Raw genomic sequence first — 23,048 nt, forward strand, 5'->3', positions numbered from 1 at the left:
CTCTGATTGAAAGTTCCTCCGCCGCCGTGAAAACAAACCAAATTGACCTTCTCTCCCCAATCGAGCTTAGGCTACTATGATCCCTTCAACCTCTCGTCTCTCGTCGCTCCGCTTCTAAGCTGGGATGAAGACTATTCAAGGTGCTCCAATGGAAAAGAAAGTTATCAGAGGCACTTCACGCAGGTAACTATCTCGAATTCGTTCCTCTTACTTCAATTCTTCTTCTTCTTCTTTTCGAATTCCGAGTTTTGAGTATTGAAGCAATGATGATGGAGGCTCAATGATTTCTGCAGACGTATGTTGAAGACGAAGATGGAGTTCGAAGCTTCAAGATTGAGTAGAGGTTGAAGATCTTATGGCGAGGTTGAGGATGAAGCAGGGTGAATGGAGTGGTTCAGCTCAGCTTCATTCAGAGCTTGATGATTGCTCTGAGGAAGCTTCGTGAGGAGCTCTTTGTGAAGATGATGGTGATGAGAGGAAAAGCATGAGTATGATGAATGAATCGAAGAATGGTTGAAGAAGATCTGTGGAGAATTGAAGATGAGGTGAAGAGAATTATGGAGAGGGAATCATCAAGCAGGGTGAAGGAAATTCTGATTTATAGTGATTGAAGGTTAGTTAAGCTCCTTGATTTTCTGTTATTTCTGTTTCTGCTATAGGTTAGAATTCTGTTATGGTAGTTAGAAATTCTGTTAGAAAATGTAACTGATTTTTGGTGGTTGTTAGGGTAGTTATAAGATGGTTGAGGTTAGTTAGGTAGAGGGCTTGTCAGTAGATCTGTCATGCTAGTAATTTCTTTTGAGATTAGTTAAATACAGGGCTGTTTTTGTGTTGGTTTTATGAACTGTGTATGATTCAATGGTTATTTGTGAACTGGTTGTAACTATGCTGAATGATGTATATGGCAGCAGCTCTGTTTTCTTTTGTTTTCTCTTTTTCCGATTCCGTCTCGAGCTATTATGATATGGTTTTCAGTTTGCTGCAGGGCTGAATGTTGTTGGCACGGACAGGTTTGGAAACGTGCATCAATTAGCTTGCAGCCGATACATTGTTGAGGATGGGTGGAAGACGGTCTATGGAAGTTTGAAGATCGGCAATTTGTCACTTAGGATGAAGCATGACATTGGAAACAATAGGCTATTATTTATAAACTTTGAAGCATAATGTAATGGATTTTTGAATCTATATTGTAATAGATAGAAACCTGAAGTAAATGTTGAATGGGCTTTTAGAAATGAATTTGTCTTGAAGATCGTGGGTGACTCTTGGATTCTGTAGTCTTAAATTATAGTGTATGTTGAATGGTAATAGAAATATTTGAATGGTGAAACCTGGATATGGAATAGCAAATGTTGTTTGAATGATGAATGTGTCTTAAAAATGTAATAAAAATTTGAATTTCTTTTCTTACGAACGGTGATGGAATGATATAGAATTGATGCTTGATTTGCTTTTGCACCAGGGACTTTGAGCAATTCAATACCTTAAGTCAACAAAACTTGTACTTTGAGAACTCATAGTTATGAGCGGAAACTTGACTTGAATAAAGCAAACCCTTTTGATCATGAGGAACCTTTAATTAATATTTTACACTAATCCCTTGAACCCAAGTGTTGCACCCCAAAATTTGCCCACATATTTATTTCTAAGTGGTTTAAGCTTTACATTCATATGCATCTCTCACTTAAGTCATCTAACACATCATGCATCATTAATCAATAACTTTGCATTGAATCAAGGATCTTGGAAGCCAGGGTTTTTATATGGTCATTCATTTTGGATTTCTTTCTCCTGAAGTCACAGGGGTTTTCCTCTATGAAGATTCATCAAGGCCAAGAGGATAATGGTTTTTAGGCGCGGCGTCTGAATTTGTTAATTCCACTAAGGTTCACTAGATTTCATGCTAAGATGGTCTCCTATGCTTCAAGTCTTGTCTTCATCCAAAGGATTCCTCAGGATATTTCATTTGTAATCATTGAGTCAAGGGGTTTGTGGAGTGGATTGCAAAGAGAACGAACCATGATACAAAATTATGAGCTTAAAGAGAGCGTTGTATTCAAGGCACCACTATATGTTCAATTTGTTGGTAGTTTGGTTTGAATTAAGGAATTGAGGTTGAATTAGATTCACAATGATGTGAGGATGAATTTGATTTGATGATATGATTGATTCCACTATTCAAATTTCTTTCAAGACAGTTGGTTCAAGCTAAGACACATGGTGCAAGAAATGAGGTTGTGAATTGTCTATGATCAAGGAATTATCATTTCTCCCAATTGTGTGCTTGTTGCAATACAACGTGAATTGTATTGGAGATTTAATTTAGGATCATTTGAGAATCGAAATATCATTCAGAGTTTTTCACCGACTTCATTCATCAAGTCCAAGTTCACCATGATTCAAAGTCGTAAGACATGATCTCAAGATGCATAAGTTCATTCAAAATACTAAGGAAATGTCATTCAAGTCAACATGGTTCAACTTCATACATTCACTCATAATTCAAATATCCCAAAATTGTATTCAAAAAATTCATTCAAAAAAAATCCTCAAAGCAAGCACTTTTGCATTTATTACATTCTTACACAAAAAAAAAAGGAAAAATTACATGGATGATTCCAATACTGAAAGAGCTTATGCAAGGTTCCCGTTACATCACCACTACTGCTGTATATGGAAAATTATAACAAGAGAAAACGTGAAGAACCTATTGTTCCTATCCCAAACCCCATCCTAATTACTCCTTGTTTCAAGTGTTCTCTATGACCAAGCAATGATGGTTTCTCCGTGAAGATGTGATCCAAGTGAACACCGGCTTCAAGGTTCTCGTTGAAGGAATGATTGAATCAAACACCGTAGCTGAACCACCTGCTGAATTCAGACCAACAAACCCAAAATTACAACACAATTCATTTGAGATCAAGTCATCAGATAACAACAGTTCTTCATACAATTCATAGTCTGTGCATAATACGATGCGACATTGATATCAAAGGCGAATTAAACAGTTTCAGTTGTTACAAAGTGGATCAAGACTTAATGCAAACTCAGTGCCAAGCCTAAATATCCAGAGATGGTTCCAACAAAACTTCATACATAAATTCAAAAAAAGAAAGAAAACAATATTCCAGCATCTGTTAGAACCTTGAACAATTAGAACAGAAACAATTCAAAAATCCAATTTCTAATGATCACTCACATTTACCCATACAGTTCACTATACAAGCTAACATGCTTTGAGATCCTGCAACCCAATAACCGTACCATATCCAAATTCCAATACAATCTTCTCAAAAACAGCTCTAAACTAACTTCAATAACCAACTTCTAAGCCCCATAACTGACTCAGTTTCAAACTAACCTATAACTGACTTCAACTAACTCATAACAGAAAAAACAGAATTTCCTAGCAAGCCTAACTGATTCCTAACTACCTATCAGTCACCTATAACAAATTCATAACAGAAAGAACTAAAAATCAGAAGAAGGAACTCACCTCTATATAACTGATCCATCACATTCAGATTCACTCTCCACCATTTTTCTCTGAGCAGAGCCACCAAATCTTCACTCTTCTTTCCACCTTCTTCACCATCTTCTTCACCACCATTCTCTGACTCACGCCACTTTCCTCCATCTTCACACTGCAACTTCAATCTCAGAATCACCATCTTTAGCTCTCATTCTCTCACTCTCTGAATTCAGAACCATCATTTTTCCAATTCCACTCTCCAAATCTTCACCACCTCACAAAAAACCTTCAACACTCTTCATCTTTCTATCTCCATATTCATTCAATCACCACCATATCTTGAGAAACCAGAGAAAAGAATCGAACAAAGGAGAGTCAATAACAGAATCGGGGGAGAAAAACCAGAAAACGGTGTAACAGAAAAGAGAGAAAATCAATCTTCGTCTTCCTCAGAGCACAATCAGTACCTTGGCATTTGTCATCAACCTGCAACCTTCAAGAACGTGGCAATAATCATCAACGACTTCTCAGGAAATACGTAACACAAGAGAGAAGAGGAGAAGAAGCGTAACGTGCACGATGTTCGTACCTGAGGAATCGGAAGCTCGTTGTTTGGATCTCCTCGCTTCGATTCGCATCTGAAAGAGGATGAGAGAGTGCGAGCGGCGTTGAATCCTTAAGAGGAGAGACGAGATCGAGGCGGAGAGATAAGAGAGTCGGCGGAGGGGACAAATGTTGACGCCGGAGAGCCACCGCACCACCGCCGTTTGTTCTCGTGAGAAGGAGAAGAAGAAGGATCGTGCAGAATTCTAATCGTCACATTCAGTAAGCCCTAATCCCTCTTTTCTCTTTAATTTACTTTTTATTTATTTTTTTTATCTGAATCACACAAATTCGCTGGGCCTTACCACTGAGTTATTAGTTACACCCCCCTGAGCCCATTCTTTCATGTTAGATTTAGAACTCTTGACATAGTTTTTTTAGATGATAAAAAGCATAAAATCATAATTTTCTCATTAGTTTTTAGATAATAATAACATTTAGAATCATAATTTTTTGTTCGATTTTTAGGAGATAAAAAATGACATAGAAAACAATAAAATTGTTAGTTTTAGGTAATAATTTTTTTAACATAGTTAGGCTTGAATTAGATTTCCCTTATTAACAAAATCTCATAAAAATAATAGTATTTTTTAGGTTAACTTTGTACTAATGCTTGAATTGTTTTTTGTATCATTTCCACGTCATTTTTGTGTAATCGTTGCTTGATTTTAGCCATATTTTTAGCCCATGTTATTAATACCATTTGTATGCTCCTCTTAGAATATATCTCATTACCATGTTCACCTTAGGACTTAGAATTAGTCTTGTATAACATTAGGTTAGAGAATAGGTTAGTGCCCCTCTTTCATTTCTTTTTCTTTTTCAACTCTAAAATACTTAATAAAAAAAACCTGACAAAGATCACACTGTGACTTTTCTGATGTATAGTGAGAAAGAAATGATTGGGGTGTAGGCCCCGATGTACGTTCTTTCTCACCTAGTAGAAAAGAAATGATTGGGGTGTAGGCCCCGATGTACGTTCTTTTCTACTAAACGGAAAAGAAATGATTGGAATGTAGATTTCGATGTATTTCTTATCCGTTATTTAGAGAATCGATTGTGGTGTAGACCTCGATGTGCATTCTCTAAATAGTCAAAAACAAAACTCTTTTTCTTGGTGTGATCTAAGTCGCAAAGTAAATCTCCCTTAAAAAATACTCAACCAGAAAACATTCAAAATGATTAATAAAGGCTTTGACTTAAAACAGAGTAAGGAAGCGATGCGAAGCCCTGTAGAGGGTCTTCGTCATCGTGGAATTACAATAAAAGACACAAACCAAACTTTTGCTTTTCTTTTGCCTTGTTAGGCGCTTAAGAACAAGTTAAGTCCTTTCCAAAACTAGGCGTATAAGTCTCCAAAGGTCGAGCGTCGTGGATTGTGACCTTAACCGCTGTTCAACTAAAAAACACAAAACAAATGGAAACTATGGAGCCGAACTACGGTCGCTCTGATTCCTTGTAAGGGATTCGTAGGCATTGGGTCGCGGGGCCTAAGCGAGCACACTTGTAAATAATTCCTTCTTTTCCCCGTGTTTATTTTGCATGCATTCGCATTTAGGTTTTAGACATTAGACACCCTTTAGATAGAAACAAACATAGGTGGATACCATCGAGTACGATGGGCGTGAGGGGTGCTAGCACCTTCCCCTTGCGTAACCGACTCCCGTGCCCTATTCTCTGGTCGAAAGACCTTGTTCTTGTTTGAGTTAGGTTTCCTGATATTCCTTTCCCTTATGGGATAAATATATTAGTGGCGACTCTGATTCCATTTTTCGCGGTAGCGACACCAAGATGACTCAAATGAATGCATGATATGTTGAGGACCTAATAGAATGCAAATGAGATGAGAAACATAACCCAGATGGATGTAAAAATTGGGTGGGCAAATTTTGGGGTGCAACAGCTGCCCCTATTTAATCGTCTTGAACCTGAAGGTGAGATTGGCGCTAGCCTTTCGATCATTCAAGGTGGAAGAAGATTAAATATCAGTGGAACCTGAAAATTTGCCTGATGAGAAAGATGAGATCCACTGGGGTGAAGGTAATGTCAACTCCATTGAGGAAAAATGTATCAACTCTGGATTGAACAAATTAACTCTGGGTTAGAAATGAAATAGACCTCAACTCTGGGTTGAAGAAGAAAAGTGGGTCGACTCTGGGTCGAAGAATGAAGGAAAGTCAACTCTGGGTTGAAAAGGGGTAAAAGTCAACTCTGGGTTGAGAACGGAAAGGGAAATCAGTATTAGCGGGACAAGATAAAGGCATCAACTCTGGGTTGAGATAGAAAGTAAGAACATCAACTCTGGGTTGAAAACAAGAGACGGACAATTGGGAATAACCGTCAACTCTGGGTTGAGTGGGTAAGACAAGAGATAACCGTCAACTCTGGTTTGAGAGGGAAAAGAAATTAACAAGGACTAACCGTCAACTCTGGGTTGAGTGAGAAAAGAAACAAGAGATGACTGTCAACTCTGGATTGAAAAGGGAAAGGGAGATAATCAATTCTGGATTGAACAAATGATAACCGTCAACTCTGGGTTGAGTGGGAAAAAAGACAAATGATAACCGTCAACTCTGGGTTGAGTGGGAAAAGGCAAAGGATAACTGTCAACTCTGGGTTGAGTGGGAAAGGCAAAAGATAACTGTCAACTCTAGGTTGAGTGGGAAAGGAAATTGACAAGGAATAACCGTCAACTCTGGGTTGAGTGGGAAAAGGGAAGGATCAACTCTGGGTTGAAATAAGGATAACCGTCAACTCTGGGTTGAGTGGGAAAAGGATAATCAATTCTGGATTGAACAAAGGATAACCGTCAACTCTGGGTTGAGTGGGAAAAGATAATTAACTCGGGGTTAAAAGATGAAAGGAAAATCAACTCTGGGTTGAACACAAAGACATCAACTCTGGGTTGAAGAAAGACAAACATGATTGACTATGGGAGATGACACCACAGTGGTAACTCTGAGTGATCCAGTGGAATATCAATTTGAATGCTTTGTAGGGACCTCATCTGATGAGTAATTTGACTTATGCTTCATATGCAAATGTTTGATTTATTTTATGCACTTCTGAAGATGCGATGCGATGATTTCTATATGCAGTGTACTGATTGATTATTCAGGGTTTCTGCTTTGATGAATAGATTAGGTGGGGTTCTGAAACTCCGCTTGATTCAATATAGGGTGGATGCCCCTGCTTTATTGATGATTGGATCATGTGGGAAAATGATAATGAGAATGCAATGATATGCATGATGATTGTATGATTATGAATGGAATGATTGCTTCCGGGATACAAGGAGTGAATGGAGTGTGCCCTTGCGGAAAAGTCATTGCTTGTGAAATTGTTGGTGAAGGTGAGGTGTTTGGCTTGACCCCTCAACACTTGTCTCGATATCTGACACTTGATTGAAGATGAAGAGATGAATTGTTACTAGCTTGCCCCATCTTGTAAGATCTCTTGATATAGAACTTTGATAATCTTGAATCATGGAGATGTGCGATGATCTTCCCCAGTGTAGATCATGGAATGAATGCCCCATATTGAAAGGAACTCTTCCACGTTTGAGATATTTGCTCGGTGGATGACCAACCTTTGCCTTTGTAAGATTACTCGATGGAATTTCAATGTTGAACTTTCCTTGGTATCAAGTACTTATTTTCTGATTAGAGACGATTCTGTTTTGAAAGAGATAATGAGAATGCAATGCACATGTTAATCTCAAAGGAAAAGTTTGATTTGTCACAATGTTGTACTGATACTAACACAAATGACACAGCAACATTAGGAGTCAGTTTGACATGATTTTACAGTTTGTATGCTTTCGGAACGAACCCTGCTTCAATTAGGACTTTTGAGGGTTGTAACGTGGCCGGGTTCACGGTTTGAGAAACAAAGGATAAAGGCTCAAGTTCTACTTAACCCACCCCTTCTTCGTGATGTTCTCCAGTCCTACGTTCAGCTAGTTTAACACGAGCGTTCGCCTTTCAGGAAGGATGGTGATGGATGAGGATCCTTTGTAGCTTTGATGGAGGTGGCAGTCACCCTTTAGTGCTTTTGTTGATGGTCATAACAACCTGTCCCTTAGAGGATTTCTTTCTTTTGATTTGCCTTTTGCTTTCCCTAACTTTTGCCTGGACAAAAAATTTCTTTTGATATTGGTGTTCGTTGTCCAGCGGGATATGCCCTAATTTTGCCTAAGTCATTTGCTTCAAAGCTTTTCCTTTCTTTTTGACTTAGCGGGCTATTGTTTCTTTTTTTATCATGATTCATAACTTTCTTTTCATTCTTTTTTTGTCTCGTTCGGGAACAAGTTGTATGACTTTTGCTATTGACTTGATGAAAAGGTTGTGACTGCCTTCTTCTTAGTGAATGGGAGACATCCATTGTGGATTGTGCTCTTCTTGTTTTGTTGTGAGAGATGGAATATGATTGATCCTCTAATGGAATACCTGAAAGTTGAGCGCTCGGTCGCGCTAACTGAAAACTACCCTGCCCCTGGTTAAGATTGAGGGTTTTGTATTTTTTTTGAAAAGAAACTACTACTCCTTAGGCTCAAAGGGGTTGACGAAGGTTTCACTCCCTTATAACTTCGGTGTTTGGGAATTGAAATAATGCCTGTACATCGTCAGCAGGATTCTTGTTCCAAAAGCATACAGTTAGTAATTCATGTGTTTTTTTTTTATTCTTCATCATTCTCCTTTTTTGTTTGCTTAAGAAAAATGAGTGAAGTATCAATGAACATAATGACAAGATGAAATGATTTGAGAAAAACATGTATATTACATTATTTTTATTTATTCAAACAGAATGAATTTCTTACAATGAGAAGTACTTGATAACAACAAAAGTAATACAATTGAAAATACTAAAGAAATCTATACAATGGCAAGCTTGGCCTTATTCTGATGCAAATGAAATGTTCTCTGACAAACATAAAGTCTTCATGGTCCACTGGTGGAAGCTCCATTGTGAGGTGGCATGGGATTGTTGATCACATTAGGTGCCACAGGTGCAAACGCAATCTCTTTTGCGTCAAGCAGATCCTGAACTTTGTCTTTTAGAACTCTGCACTCTTCAGTAGTGTGACCAGATCCTCCTGAGTGGAATTCACACTTGGCATTAATCTTGTAATTTGGAGGGAGGGGATCAGGAGGAGGCCTAGCTTCAGCTAATTGAATCAGTTTTTGATCAAGCAAGGCGGCGAGAAGTTGGCTATAGGTCATTGGTACACGATCATACACCCTTTTAGGCCTATTCTGCCTCTGTTGACCTTGTCTCTGCTGATAACCTTGTTGTTGGAAACCTTGTTGTTGTTGTTGGACATAATGTTGATAAGGGACCCAAGGTTGTTGACCAACAGGTGCCACATAAGCTTGAGGGGCGGTGGCGGCCACTTGATAGCAAGGAGCTTGATCTTGAGCATAGGTGGCACTGGTCTCGCCTTCTTTCTTCTTGACAAAGTTACCCTGAGGTTTCTTGTACCCATATTGGTTTGCAGCAGCAGCATTGGCGGGATTCTGGATCTTACCAATTTTCAAACCATTCTCAATTCTTTCACCAATCCTGACTAGATCGGAGAAACCAGAAGAAACACTACCAACCATTCTCTCATAGTAATGTCCTTGAAGAGTGTTCATGAACATGTCAACCAGTTCGGATTCAGAAAGTGGTGGATTAACCTGAGCAGCCATTTCTCTCCACCTTTGAGCATACTCTTTGAATGTCTCATTGGTCCTTTGCACTTGATTCTGTAATTGCAGCCTAGTCGGCGCCATGTCGATGTTGTATTGGTATTGTTTGAGAAAGGCATCAGACAAATCCTTCCAAGATCGGATTCTATTACGCTCCAGGTTCATATACCAGTTCAAAGATGCCCCAGACAAGCTATCTTGGAAGCAGTGAATGAGCAATGAGTCGTTGTGGATGTGAGAAGCCATCTTACGACAATACATGATGATATGGCTCTTCGGACAGCTCAAGCCCTTGTACTTCTGGAAGTCGGGAGTCTTGAACTTAGGAGGGACAACCAGATTAGGAACTAGACACATATCCTCAGCATCCATCCCATAGGCACTAAATCCTTCAATGGCTCGAATTCTTTCCTCAAGGATTTTGTACTTCTCAGCAGATTTCTCAACGGGTCGAGCTCTTTCAGCAGTTGGTATTGTTTGCATTTCTGGATTAGCAGAACGAGTACCACAGAAAGCAGGAATAGGAATCTCTGTTTGAGAAGGTGGCACAGGGAATGGGAAGACGGGATCAACCATAGTCATTGCTCCAGAAGTCACGGGTATAGTCCCACCTTGGTTTGGAGCTCCAAGGGTATCAACAGTCATGAAGTTGAATGGCATCCCAAGAGTAGCATTAGTCCTTGCTTGGAACTCAAATGGAGTAGAAGAAGGTGGAACGACCTCAAGTTGGCTAGCAGCAGCTTGGTTACTGTTAAGTGCCAAAATGTAGTTATTTTGTGATTGTAAATAGTGGCACTTATCGATACTTTTTGTTAATAACGTTTGAATAATACCCCGTTTTGTGCATAAATACGTATACTTTGTGAATAGATATATTTTCATACACTTTTATACTTTTTGATAGTTTTCTACTCTTTTTGTAGGTATTCTTGCGTATTTGGAGCATGAGCAATAAAGTGTCGAAGACACGGCTTCAAACGCGCGATTTTGAGCGGCGGAATCAATTCATTCGGCAAATAAAGCTCAAAATCAAAGAATAATAAATCACCAATTTGGTTGATATGTTGTCATTGTTAGATAGGAAATTGAATAAGCTTTCCAACGCTTCGAACCGGGCGCAAATCGGAGTTACGGTTCTCAAGTTACGACATTTTTACTAAAAGCTGATTTTTCAACTCAGCGAGTTGGGCGCGATGCGCGCTCCTGCGCGCGACGCGCGCTGTACCAGATCCAGAATTGTATAAATAGGCGGAAATCAGATATTTTAGGGCATGGTTGGATATTTTAGAGCTCCAAACCATCCAATAGCATTTTTTGAGTGGAAAGATGCTAGAAAACACATTGGAGCTGTCAAATGGATGATCCGAGGTTGAATCCTTCATCAATCGGAGCCGACAAACCGTGAGATTTTTGGGTTTTTCTTCTTTTCTTCTCTTTGTGGTTTCATTTGTGGGTTTTGTATATATATACTTTGATCTCATGTATATTTGTCGCCCATGGTGTTGTATAAAGTTGCTTTACAATATAAACTTGTTGTTTTTCCTGATTTTTTACATCTTGATGTTTGGGTTATGTTTGGTGGGTTGTTTTGCATCTTGATGTTAGGGGTTTGTGTTGTTGTAGAAATAGACCTCACAAATCTTGATTAGGAGAGATAATCATTAGCTTCTTGATTGTAGAGATAGATGAAGAGTTAATGTTCACTTTGTGTTGGTTCGTAATGCTACCGGGTTGTTTGATTGGTGGAGAGATCGTCGATCGAGCAATACGGTAAGCTACCGTATGTTTGGTTGGTGGAGAAATCGTCAACTAAGCATACGATAGAACTCGTGGCGGTGTTTGGACACGAATGCCGACAACGGGCAACACGTGAATGGTTTAAGGAGTATAGTAAACTGAGTGCAACTGGTCGATAAGTTTAAGTTTGTGAAGAGTAGATTATATGCAATACTTGATAGTTTCTTCTATTTGAAGAATGTATTCTTTTTGTGTTGATATTTACTTTTCCATTTCATTATTTAAATTCATTCAAAACCAAACTCATAACTAAGAATCCGTCGAACGGCAATTCGGTATCACCAATCTCTGTGGACACGATAAATTCCCGGATAAATATTTCCAAAACTTTTGTTGCTTGCCGCTTTACCGCTTCAACAAAATGGCGCCGTTGCCGGGGATTGGTGTTTTTATTGAATTCGCATTGCGATAGTTTCTTTGTTTTTGAGTTTTGTAAATATCGTATATTTGTGATTTTTCTTATACTTGTATACTTTTGTATAGTGGTTTGTATAGATACATGTTCTAATTTTGTTTGGTGGACTTACTAAACAAGTTGAACTCGGATAGTTCTTTAATTTCAAATCTTCACTTTTCAACTTGTTTAGTTAATTTCACCAAACTTTCGTGAAATTTGTGTTTTTACTTATTGTTACGTGTTTGTAAATACGTGTTGTTTACGTATTGTTGTATATTCTCTTGTTTCGTAATGTTTGTTAGTGTATGCTTAGGACACTTTCTTTAGGTTGCGTTGAGGCGAAAGCGTTGACGTATCGTAGAGGAAGCTACTACCGTGCACAATAAAGGCGTCGAGCTTACGACGTAAAACAAGCGCTTGTTGGGAGGCACCCCAACGGTTTTGTTTTTCTTTTTTTTTCTGTAAATGAGTAGTGCAGGTGATAAGTGGAGGTTGCTCGTGGTTTGTGTTTTGCTGCACTGGTTTTTGCTTTTCTGGTGTAGCGCGCGTCGCGGCCAAAGAGGGCGCGTCGCGCGGCCTGGGAGCTCAAGAGCTTGGCTTGGCAGAACATAGGGCGCGTCGCGCGGTCTTGAGGGCGCGTCGCGCGCCTTGTAAATTTTGGCCAATGAATTCTTTTTAATGGTTCACTTGGCTAGCCTTTTTCCCACTTACACCAAGGCTTTATAGTATAATATTTTATAGTTTTATTTTTTGATTCTTTTGTTGTTGTTTAGACTCAAATTTTGGCCTGATTACTTGGAGTCGCATTTGGTAATTATCCAATTGTGATAGATTCAACATGCCGGTTGTTCGGTAATGATTGTTCAAATTTGTACGTCGCAAGGTACTCGTTTATCGCTTTCTATAGCATAGCATGTTTAGGAGACTTTTCATTTGTACAATTTTCATATTACTCATTCTTTTTGCATAACTTGCTCATGACTTGAATCACGATTAGTTTTCCCTTTTTACCATAAATGTGAGGTGGCTTTCCATTGTGTATATATGCGAGAGACCGACATTTCTTGTTCGAACTGGATATTATTATGTTTAATCTTTCGTTTGTATTGATTTTGTGAATGCACGAAAGTGATCAAGGCACTTGTTTGATTTTGAGCACAACTACCATAGCCAAATGTCAATTTACCTTGTGAGTGTGTGACCATTCGTAACCCCTTTAAGCCTTTTTGTCATTGTCCATTTTGTTTTTGAACTTGAGACATAGTTCACCTTTTTGATGGATTTTGATTATCGTTTTTCTTGACCCTTAACTATGATGTTTAGTTGTATTTTTACCTTGCCTTAGAAAGTAGGGAGTATTCACTTTATGTTATGGTTGAATTCAAGTTGGGGAGAGGATGTTTGCCCACTTATATTGTGGTTGGTATGAAGTTGTGAAAAGAAAAAGAAAAGAAAAGAAAACCAAAAAAATGTGAAAAAGAAAGAAAAGAAAAAGAAAAGAACAAAAAGAGTTTGGAATAAGAGTGTGCTAATAAGTATTGTGTTTGGTGTGAAACGTGTGATGAAGAAGAAAGTTGGATTGAAATTGTATTGTTTGAAACTTTGTGGAAGTAATTACTCCCTTAGGTTTAGGCAAGTTTTTTGTTTCGATTAGCTTTAGGACTTATCACTTGTTTGTTAACCGAGCCACATTACAACCTTGAAAGCCCTTGTGATTCGTGCCATTGCATTTTCAATACTATTTTTGGATGAATGCATAATTTTGTCTTTTGTTTGCAAGATTGTTGGGTGTGTGTCAAAGTCCTCACCTTTCGGTGTTTTTCATCTACCGATGAGTTTTTGCTAGGCGTGATTCGTGATTGAGCTTGTTTTGTTTAGAATGTTTTTGTATGAATTTTTGTACTTAGGAATCGTTTCATTTTCATGTTGTCGTTGTAGGATAATGGTAAGTATTTACTTTGTTCGTACGTTTTTGTTTGAACCGTACAATTGTTTCGTTTTTCTAAACTTTGTTGATTCTTGATTCTTTGGATTTTCACTTTTGCGATTTGAGTGTTTGGCCTTGTTTGAGGACAAACAAATTCAAGTTGGGGAGAGTTGTTAAGTGCCAAAATGTAGTTATTTTGTGATTGTAAATAGTGGCACTTATCGATACTTTTTGTTAATAACGTTTGAATAATACCCCGTTTTGTGCATAAATACGTATACTTTGTGAATAGATATATTTTCATACACTTTTATACTTTTTGATAGTTTTCTACTCTTTTTGTAGGTATTCTTGCGTATTTGGAGCATGAGCAATAAAGTGTCGAAGACACGGCTTCAAACGCGCGATTTTGAGCGGCGGAATCAATTCATTCGGCAAATAAAGCTCAAAATCAAAGAATAATAAATCACCAATTTGGTTGATATGTTGTCATTGTTAGATAGGAAATTGAATAAGCTTTCCAACGCTTCGAACCGGGCGCAAATCGGAGTTACGGTTCTCAAGTTACGACATTTTTACTAAAAGCTGATTTTTCAACTCAGCGAGTTGGGCGCGATGCGCGCTCCTGCGCGCGACGCGCGCTGTACCAGATCCAGAATTGTATAAATAGGCGGAAATCAGATATTTTAGGGCATGGTTGGATATTTTAGAGCTCCAAACCATCCAATAGCATTTTTTGAGTGGAAAGATGCTAGAAAACACATTGGAGCTGTCAAATGGATGATCCGAGGTTGAATCCTTCATCAATCGGAGCCGACAAACCGTGAGATTTTTGGGTTTTTCTTCTTTTCTTCTCTTTGTGGTTTCATTTGTGGGTTTTGTATATATATACTTTGATCTCATGTATATTTGTCGCCCATGGTGTTGTATAAAGTTGCTTTACAATATAAACTTGTTGTTTTTCCTGATTTTTTACATCTTGATGTTTGGGTTATGTTTGGTGGGTTGTTTTGCATCTTGATGTTAGGGGTTTGTGTTGTTGTAGAAATAGACCTCACAAATCTTGATTAGGAGAGATAATCATTAGCTTCTTGATTGTAGAGATAGATGAAGAGTTAATGTTCACTTTGTGTTGGTTCGTAATGCTACCGGGTTGTTTGATTGGTGGAGAGATCGTCGATCGAGCAATACGGTAAGCTACCGTATGTTTGGTTGGTGGAGAAATCGTCAACTAAGCATACGATAGAACTCGTGGCGGTGTTTGGACACGAATGCCGACAACGGGCAACACGTGAATGGTTTAAGGAGTATAGTAAACTGAGTGCAACTGGTCGATAAGTTTAAGTTTGTGAAGAGTAGATTATATGCAATACTTGATAGTTTCTTCTATTTGAAGAATGTATTCTTTTTGTGTTGATATTTACTTTTCCATTTCATTATTTAAATTCATTCAAAACCAAACTCATAACTAAGAATCCGTCGAACGGCAATTCGGTATCACCAATCTCTGTGGACACGATAAATTCCCGGATAAATATTTCCAAAACTTTTGTTGCTTGCCGCTTTACCGCTTCAACAGTTACCAACAACGGGAATCTCTTGTGTAGCAGGAACCCTTTCAGTTCGCAAGGCTTGGATAGCTTCCAGGATAGCATCGACCTTAGTTTTCATTTGATCCATCTCTTCTCTAATGGCAGCTTGATCTTGTTCGTAATTCTCCATGATTCTTCTTCTGTGAGCTCTTGTCAGATATCGGTGTGGAGGAATCGTCTTGACTGATCTGATGGAGAGGAAGAGTATAAGAGTCTTGGTAACCATGGATGCATATGCATGAATGCAAAAATGTTAATGATGATGCAAATGCAGCAGGAATCAGGATCAAGGATCAAGGCCTCTTGGATAACAGCTTCTCATGATCAATAAGATATGGTCGAATCCTCCAGATTCAGAGGTTCGACGTTGCTTTCTGGATAAATAGCTTGTGCATAAGTCAAGGATGGTCGAACCCTCCAGATTCAGAGGTTCGACGTTGATTCTGATATATAATTGATGTAGAGCTTCTGTATAAGTCAAATGTTCCAGGATCAAAGGTTCGACGTCCTTTTGAGTACCAGGAAAACCAATAGTCACCAACAGAACATGTACCTGCACCTGTATAGAGTATGATTCCCTCCCCACTCACAGGTGTAGTCTAGGTCAGGGTAAGGTCATGAAACGCAGTATACGGTCCTCCCGAAGGTAAGTACCATCACAGCGCGGATGCGGGTGACGATAATACCTCCGTTTGAAACCACTACTCTGCTCGTAGTCACATAATCCATCCCGAGACGTACACCTCGAGACAAACTATGCTCCCACTCTATCCTAGGGTACCTAGAGTGCACTCATAGCCTGTGTATTGGGCCTTTTACCTCATAGAACATCCCACCCAACCTGCAAACAGAGAGAAAATATGTGGTCCCCACGGGGACCCATAATATAGTCCAGATGCATGCGGAAAGTAAATATGATATGCAAACAGAAATAATCATGATACGAAAACATATATACACAGGATGTAAGCATATAAATAAACAAATAAAAACACCATAGAAAAGAAACAAACAAAGGCTAGGATCGACTCACTAAGAATGGACCAGCACAGGTCTATCACATCCCCAGCAGAGTCGCCAGCTGTCGCACGCTCGCGAAAATGAGAACAGAGTCGCCACCAATATATTTATCCCATAAGGGAAAGGAATATCAGAAAACCTAACAAAGGAAGGAACAGAGTCTTGCGACCAGAGAATCAAGGTACGGGAGTCGGTTACGCGAGGGGAAGGTACTAGCACCCCTCACGCCCATCGTACTCGATGGTATCCACCTATGTTTGTTCTATTCTAAGGGTGTGTAAATATAAAGCTTAATTACTAAGGGAATGCATGCAAATGAAAGAAGAAGAAACACGGGGAAAATAAGGTTTATAAATAATTGTGCTCGCTTAGGCCCCGCGACCTAATGCCTACGTATCCTTTTCAGGAATCAGAGCGCCGTAGTTCGGCTCTTTAGTTTTTGTTTGTTTTTGTGTTTTTTAGTTGAACAGTTACATTCGCACTCCGCTGCTCGACCTCTGGAGTCTTAAGCTGGGAATGGAGCGGAAATAACGTGTCCAATTAGGAGGAAGAATGCCCTGAAGGCAAGAGAAAGAATGCCTCGGAGGCAAGAGAGAGAAGAGAGAAAATTGGTTTGTGTCTTTTAGGTGTAATTCCATGATGGACGAAAACCCACTACAAGGCTTCGCATCACTTCCTTACTTTGTTTAGGTCAGAGCCTTTATTAGATATTTTGAAATGTTTTTGGTTGGGTGTCTTTTAAGGGAAATTAATTTGTGACTTGAATCATGCCATAAAAAAAGAGTTTTTTTGAATATTTAGAGAATGCACATCGAGGCCTACGCCACAATCGTTTCTCTAAATGAAATACAGTTTTTGAATAATTAGAGAATGCACATCGAGGCCTACGCCACAATCGTTTCTCTAAATGAAATACAATTTTTGAATATTTAGAGAATGCACATCGAGGCCTACGCCACAATCGTTTCTCTAAATAACGGTTAAGAAATACACCGAGGCCTACGCCTCAATCATTTCTCTTCCGCTAAGTGGGAAAGAACATACATCGGGGCCTACGCCCCAATCATTTCTTTCACACTAAAAAAAGGCATTAGCATGATTCGCGTCGTCCTTTATTAATGTTTTAAAAAGTTGAAAAGGAAAAGAAAAAGGAAAAGAAAACTAGCCTAAAATGAAGTAACTAGCCTAAGTGTTTAAAAGGGAATTTCTAGATCCTAATGTTATCATGGTTTCTACCTAAAGTTAGGAATTAAAGAGACATGAAAATAAAGTCACATTAGAAGCAAAAATTGAGAATGGTACAATGGTACAAAATCACACATAAGCATGAAATAACAAGTCAAGATATAGCACAACATTGATTAAAAGGACTATTTATTATTAATTTTATATGGAAAGGAAATGAATTACAAATCAATTAAAAGACTAAAACAAATAGCCTAAAACTAATATTTTTATGCACATTTTTAATGTCAAAAGGTTATATCGAAGTTAAGACAAAATGGGAAAAATCTAAGCAAAAACCTAAATTCTATTAATTGAGAAAATAGAAACAGGGGTGCAAATTGAAATTAGTGGTATGAAAGGGGCGCAGCAGGCCCAATAGGTTGACCTAGAATGATTATTGCAAATGACCAAAAAGAAGGGGAGTTACGGGCCTAGTGTGGGATGAAGAATAGCAATTTCGCTTGGCCCACTGGTTTGATTATCTTGATACAGATCAGATTATTTTTCAGATTAATTAACAGAATTAATTAATTAAATAAAATTAAAAAACGAAATGAAATAGAAAGAGGAATTAGGTTAGACAAGAGTGAACCTTTAGGTTTCAGCTTCTTCCTTCTTCCTCAAACGAAGAACGGCGCCGGTGAATCCTCTTCGCTGACGAATTCTCTTCCTCGCCGTGAGGTCACCGTCCGGACACGCCTTCATCGCTTTTCCGTGCTCTCATCTCTCTCCTCTATCCATCTCCGATCAGACTCTCTCGATCTCTGATTGAAAGTTCCTCCGCCGCCGTGAAAACAAACCAAATTGACCTTCTCTCCCCAATCGAGCTTAGGCTACTATGATCCCTTCAACCTCTCGTCTCTCGTCGCTCCGCTTCTAAGCTGGGATGAAGACTATTCAAGGTGCTCCAATGGAAAAGAAAGTTATCAGAGGCACTTCACGCAGGTAACTATCTCGAATTCGTTCCTCTTACTTCAATTCTTCTTCTTCTTCTTTTCGAATTCCGAGTTTTGAGTATTGAAGCAATGATGATGGAGGCTCAATGATTTCTGCAGACGTATGTTGAAGACGAAGATGGAGTTCGAAGCTTCAAGATTGAGTAGAGGTTGAAGATCTTATGGCGAGGTTGAGGATGAAGCAGGGTGAATGGAGTGGTTCAGCTCAGCTTCATTCAGAGCTTGATGATTGCTCTGAGGAAGCTTCGTGAGGAGCTCTTTGTGAAGATGATGGTGATGAGAGGAAAAGCATGAGTATGATGAATGAATCGAAGAATGGTTGAAGAAGATCTGTGGAGAATTGAAGATGAGGTGAAGAGAATTATGGAGAGGGAATCATCAAGCAGGGTGAAGGAAATTCTGATTTATAGTGATTGAAGGTTAGTTAAGCTCCTTGATTTTCTGTTATTTCTGTTTCTGCTATAGGTTAGAATTCTGTTATGGTAGTTAGAAATTCTGTTAGAAAATGTAACTGATTTTTGGTGGTTGTTAGGGTAGTTATAAGATGGTTGAGGTTAGTTAGGTAGAGGGCTTGTCAGTAGATCTGTCATGCTAGTAATTTCTTTTGAGATTAGTTAAATACAGGGCTGTTTTTGTGTTGGTTTTATGAACTGTGTATGATTCAATGGTTATTTGTGAACTGGTTGTAACTATGCTGAATGATGTATATGGCAGCAGCTCTGTTTTCTTTTGTTTTCTCTTTTTCCGATTCCGTCTCGAGCTATTATGATATGGTTTTCAGTTTGCTGCAGGGCTGAATGTTGTTGGCACGGACAGGTTTGGAAACGTGCATCAATTAGCTTGCAGCCGATACATTGTTGAGGATGGGTGGAAGACGGTCTATGGAAGTTTGAAGATCGGCAATTTGTCACTTAGGATGAAGCATGACATTGGAAACAATAGGCTATTATTTATAAACTTTGAAGCATAATGTAATGGATTTTTGAATCTATATTGTAATAGATAGAAACCTGAAGTAAATGTTGAATGGGCTTTTAGAAATGAATTTGTCTTGAAGATCGTGGGTGACTCTTGGATTCTGTAGTCTTAAATTATAGTGTATGTTGAATGGTAATAGAAATATTTGAATGGTGAAACCTGGATATGGAATAGCAAATGTTGTTTGAATGATGAATGTGTCTTAAAAATGTAATAAAAATTTGAATTTCTTTTCTTACGAACGGTGATGGAATGATATAGAATTGATGCTTGATTTGCTTTTGCACCAGGGACTTTGAGCAATTCAATACCTTAAGTCAACAAAACTTGTACTTTGAGAACTCATAGTTATGAGCGGAAACTTGACTTGAATAAAGCAAACCCTTTTGATCATGAGGAACCTTTAATTAATATTTTACACTAATCCCTTGAACCCAAGATGACTCAAATGAATGCATGATATGTTGAGGACCTAATAGAATGCAAATGAGATGAGAAACATAACCCAGATGGATGTAAAAATTGGGTGGGCAAATTTTGGGGTGCAACAAAATGGACGAAAAAGATTCTTTACTTAGTTTTTCATCAAATTGGTCATAAATAAAAAAATACACTACTTTATCCATCGGTTTTCAACAAAATTGAGGTAATATGTCATAAAAGATTTTAAAAATTAAAAGGTGATAAAATGTAGTTGTTGGAATTCGAAGACGTGTCCTGTAAACACTTTACCCCTCAATTTTTAGTAAAATTGAGGTAATAAGTCATAAAAAAAAATTTAAAAAAAACTAAAAGGTGTTCAAATGAAGTTGCTGGGATTCGAAGGCGCGTCCTCTAAATACTTTACCCCTCGGTTGCTGCTAAACTGTGGGAATATATGGTATTTTTTTTATAAAAAAATAAAATGTGACGCATCTATGGTTTATACCTCGGTTTTGTTTGAGTCAGGTGAAAGTTCATTCATAAAATGTATTATTTGTAGTAGTGTGTGATGAATAACCCGTGTATAAAGGCCTGACAAACCACTTACGATCGTCTTAGATAAGGATAGTTGAGATAGAACTTGGTAATCACACATCTTATCTAAATTTTGTATTACTTGACACAATCTTACACTTGCAGTTCACACACATCACCAACGCATGAAAATAATTTTAATTTATTTGAGAAAGTTTACACAAATGCTAATACCAATTCTTAATAGGTCACACCCAAATCATGAAAATAATAGGTCTAGTTATATAGTTTACGACCATATGCTTTGAAAAGATACCACATTTAATTCTCAATTTTTTTTTTTAAAATTAGAATTTGCTAAAAGAGAAAGGGGACATTGTTTTAGTTCATCTATAGGAAAGATAAAGATAATAATTTTAGATTGGGATGGCAATTGTATCCATATCAAATAGAAATCCGCAAAAATTATCCATTAAAATAAATAGGAATGCGTGCGGGTACAGATACCTTAGTACTCATTCTGCTCGTACTCGTATAGTGTATATTTGTATATTTTAATTGATATTTTTATATAAAAGAATATGTTTATATCTTTAAAAAATATATAACAATTAAACTATTACACTATTTATATAAATTTTATATAAATGTTTCTTTATTTCACAATTCATAGTAAAATCTTTGAATTTATTGTTAATTTTGTTAAAAAATTCAAATAATATTTTTTAATTGATAGATTTATTTTTACTAGAATTGCCGGATGCTCCATAAATTAAGTATCTATATAACATAGGTAACAATATATATAAAATTTGATGTCCACGTGGATATAGATTTAGATATAATTTTTTTTTCAAACTCTGTATATTATGTGAAAATTTGGAAGGAAAACATATATAAGAGGTCTTTTAAAAAGAGATAATTGAGGAAAAAAAAAGAATAGTTTAATTTTTAAGATTTTTTTGATATAGAATGATAAATGATAATCCATCCTAAATTTTTCTTTAACATAATCCGCTAAAAAGAATTTTGAAACTGGTTGTCTGCAATTTTAAACTGAAAATATATGCAAACTACACTATCTCTGAAAGAGGTCAGAATGATACATCCATAGGAAAAGACACAAACTGTTTCAATATTAGTTCCAACAGAACCAATCCACAATACAGTCAACACAACTTCATTAAGAATAAATAAAAGCACTAAATCATATATAGTTAATAGGTAAACATAACATTAATAAAACTAAACATAACATTAATCCATAGGACTGTTAAGGTTAAATATAATAATCAATAAAACATAGAATTTTTTCTCTGAACTTAGCACTCTATTTCTAATTTAATCTTAAAACAAAATATGTAATCATTCAAAAGCCCATTGATTTTCGCGACGAATTTCCTCCTCTTCCTCCTTAGTGAAGTCATTCTTAATGTTGAAAGTCTTGCGAATCTCCTCCGGTGTCTTACCCTTTATCATGTCCGCCACAGTTTTACATGTAAGATCCAACAGACTCTTGATGTCCAAGTAGTTTGCAGCCAAGATGAGATCAAAGAGTGTCTTCTGATCAACCTTGACAAATTCAGCATCCCAGTTCTTGATTTCGTCCTCGTCAACAGATCTTCCATCTGAATTCGCAGCATCGACGTGCTTATTGCAGTACTCAATCACCTTGGCCAAAATCTTGCTTGTTACATTTGGAAGAGGGATTCCGGTTTCATCAGCACAATCATCCTCAATCATATGCTTGATAGTTTGTGACTCCAACGCCACTGCTTCGTCTATTACAAAAATCTCACCATCACTACTCTTGAGATTGATCTTCTTTGCTGATGTTGATGCCATGATTGTATTCTGATTTCTTAACTTTTTCTATAGAGATAAAACCCTAACCCTAAAACCTAGAAAATAGAGAGTGAGCTGATGAGTGTAGAAAAACAAAGGTTCTGAGTAGTATTTATAGGACAAATAGAGGTTCAATCGTACCTAACAAAATTTATTTATGGATTTGATTTGATTTGATTTTTGAATCAAAAAATTTATTTTTTTCAAAATATTTAAAAGAATTGCTACCCCGTAGATATTGGCTTTTCTGTTACATAGTTAACAAATAAATAAGAAATGCTAAATAATTAAACTAAAAGTAATGAAACAAATTCAATTTATAACTTTTATGAAAATTCTCAGACATTATTAGATAATTTACTTTAATTTTCTTAAAAAATTCAACAATAGCGAAATAATTAATATTAGATATGTCATATTTAAATATACTATATTTAATCTATATAACAAGACTATCATTGCAAATCATATTTTTTTAAAATTAATTAATATTACTATTTTAAAATTTTTAATAATATTTTTTAATATTTTAATTTCGATAAATTAATTATAAATTTAATAATTCAATGTAAAACTTATTTTTTAAT

The 23,048-nt window shown here is 37.2% G+C and overlaps 1 protein-coding gene across 2 annotated transcripts; it reads right to left on the reverse strand.

The window, feature by feature from the left end:
- Window positions 1–21,981: 21,981 nt before the first annotated feature.
- Window positions 21,982–22,461, reverse strand: LOC131606294 (SKP1-like protein 1A). Of its 2 annotated transcripts, XM_058878546.1 has the most exons (2): window positions 22,088–22,461; window positions 21,982–22,006 (listed from the first exon to the last, which is right to left on the reverse strand). In XM_058878546.1, exons 1-2 carry the CDS (start codon window positions 22,459–22,461, stop codon window positions 21,982–21,984), a joined length of 399 nt encoding a protein of 132 aa, XP_058734529.1. The 2 variants fall into 2 exon arrangements, with proteins under 2 accessions (XP_058734529.1, XP_058734528.1); XM_058878545.1 differs by having other exon boundaries at window positions 21,982–22,461.
- Between the last annotated feature and the right edge of the window lie 587 nt (window positions 22,462–23,048).

Source organism: Vicia villosa, linkage group LG5 (assembly GCF_029867415.1).
Source record: "Vicia villosa cultivar HV-30 ecotype Madison, WI linkage group LG5, Vvil1.0, whole genome shotgun sequence".
NCBI classification, from domain to species: domain Eukaryota; kingdom Viridiplantae; phylum Streptophyta; class Magnoliopsida; order Fabales; family Fabaceae; genus Vicia; species Vicia villosa.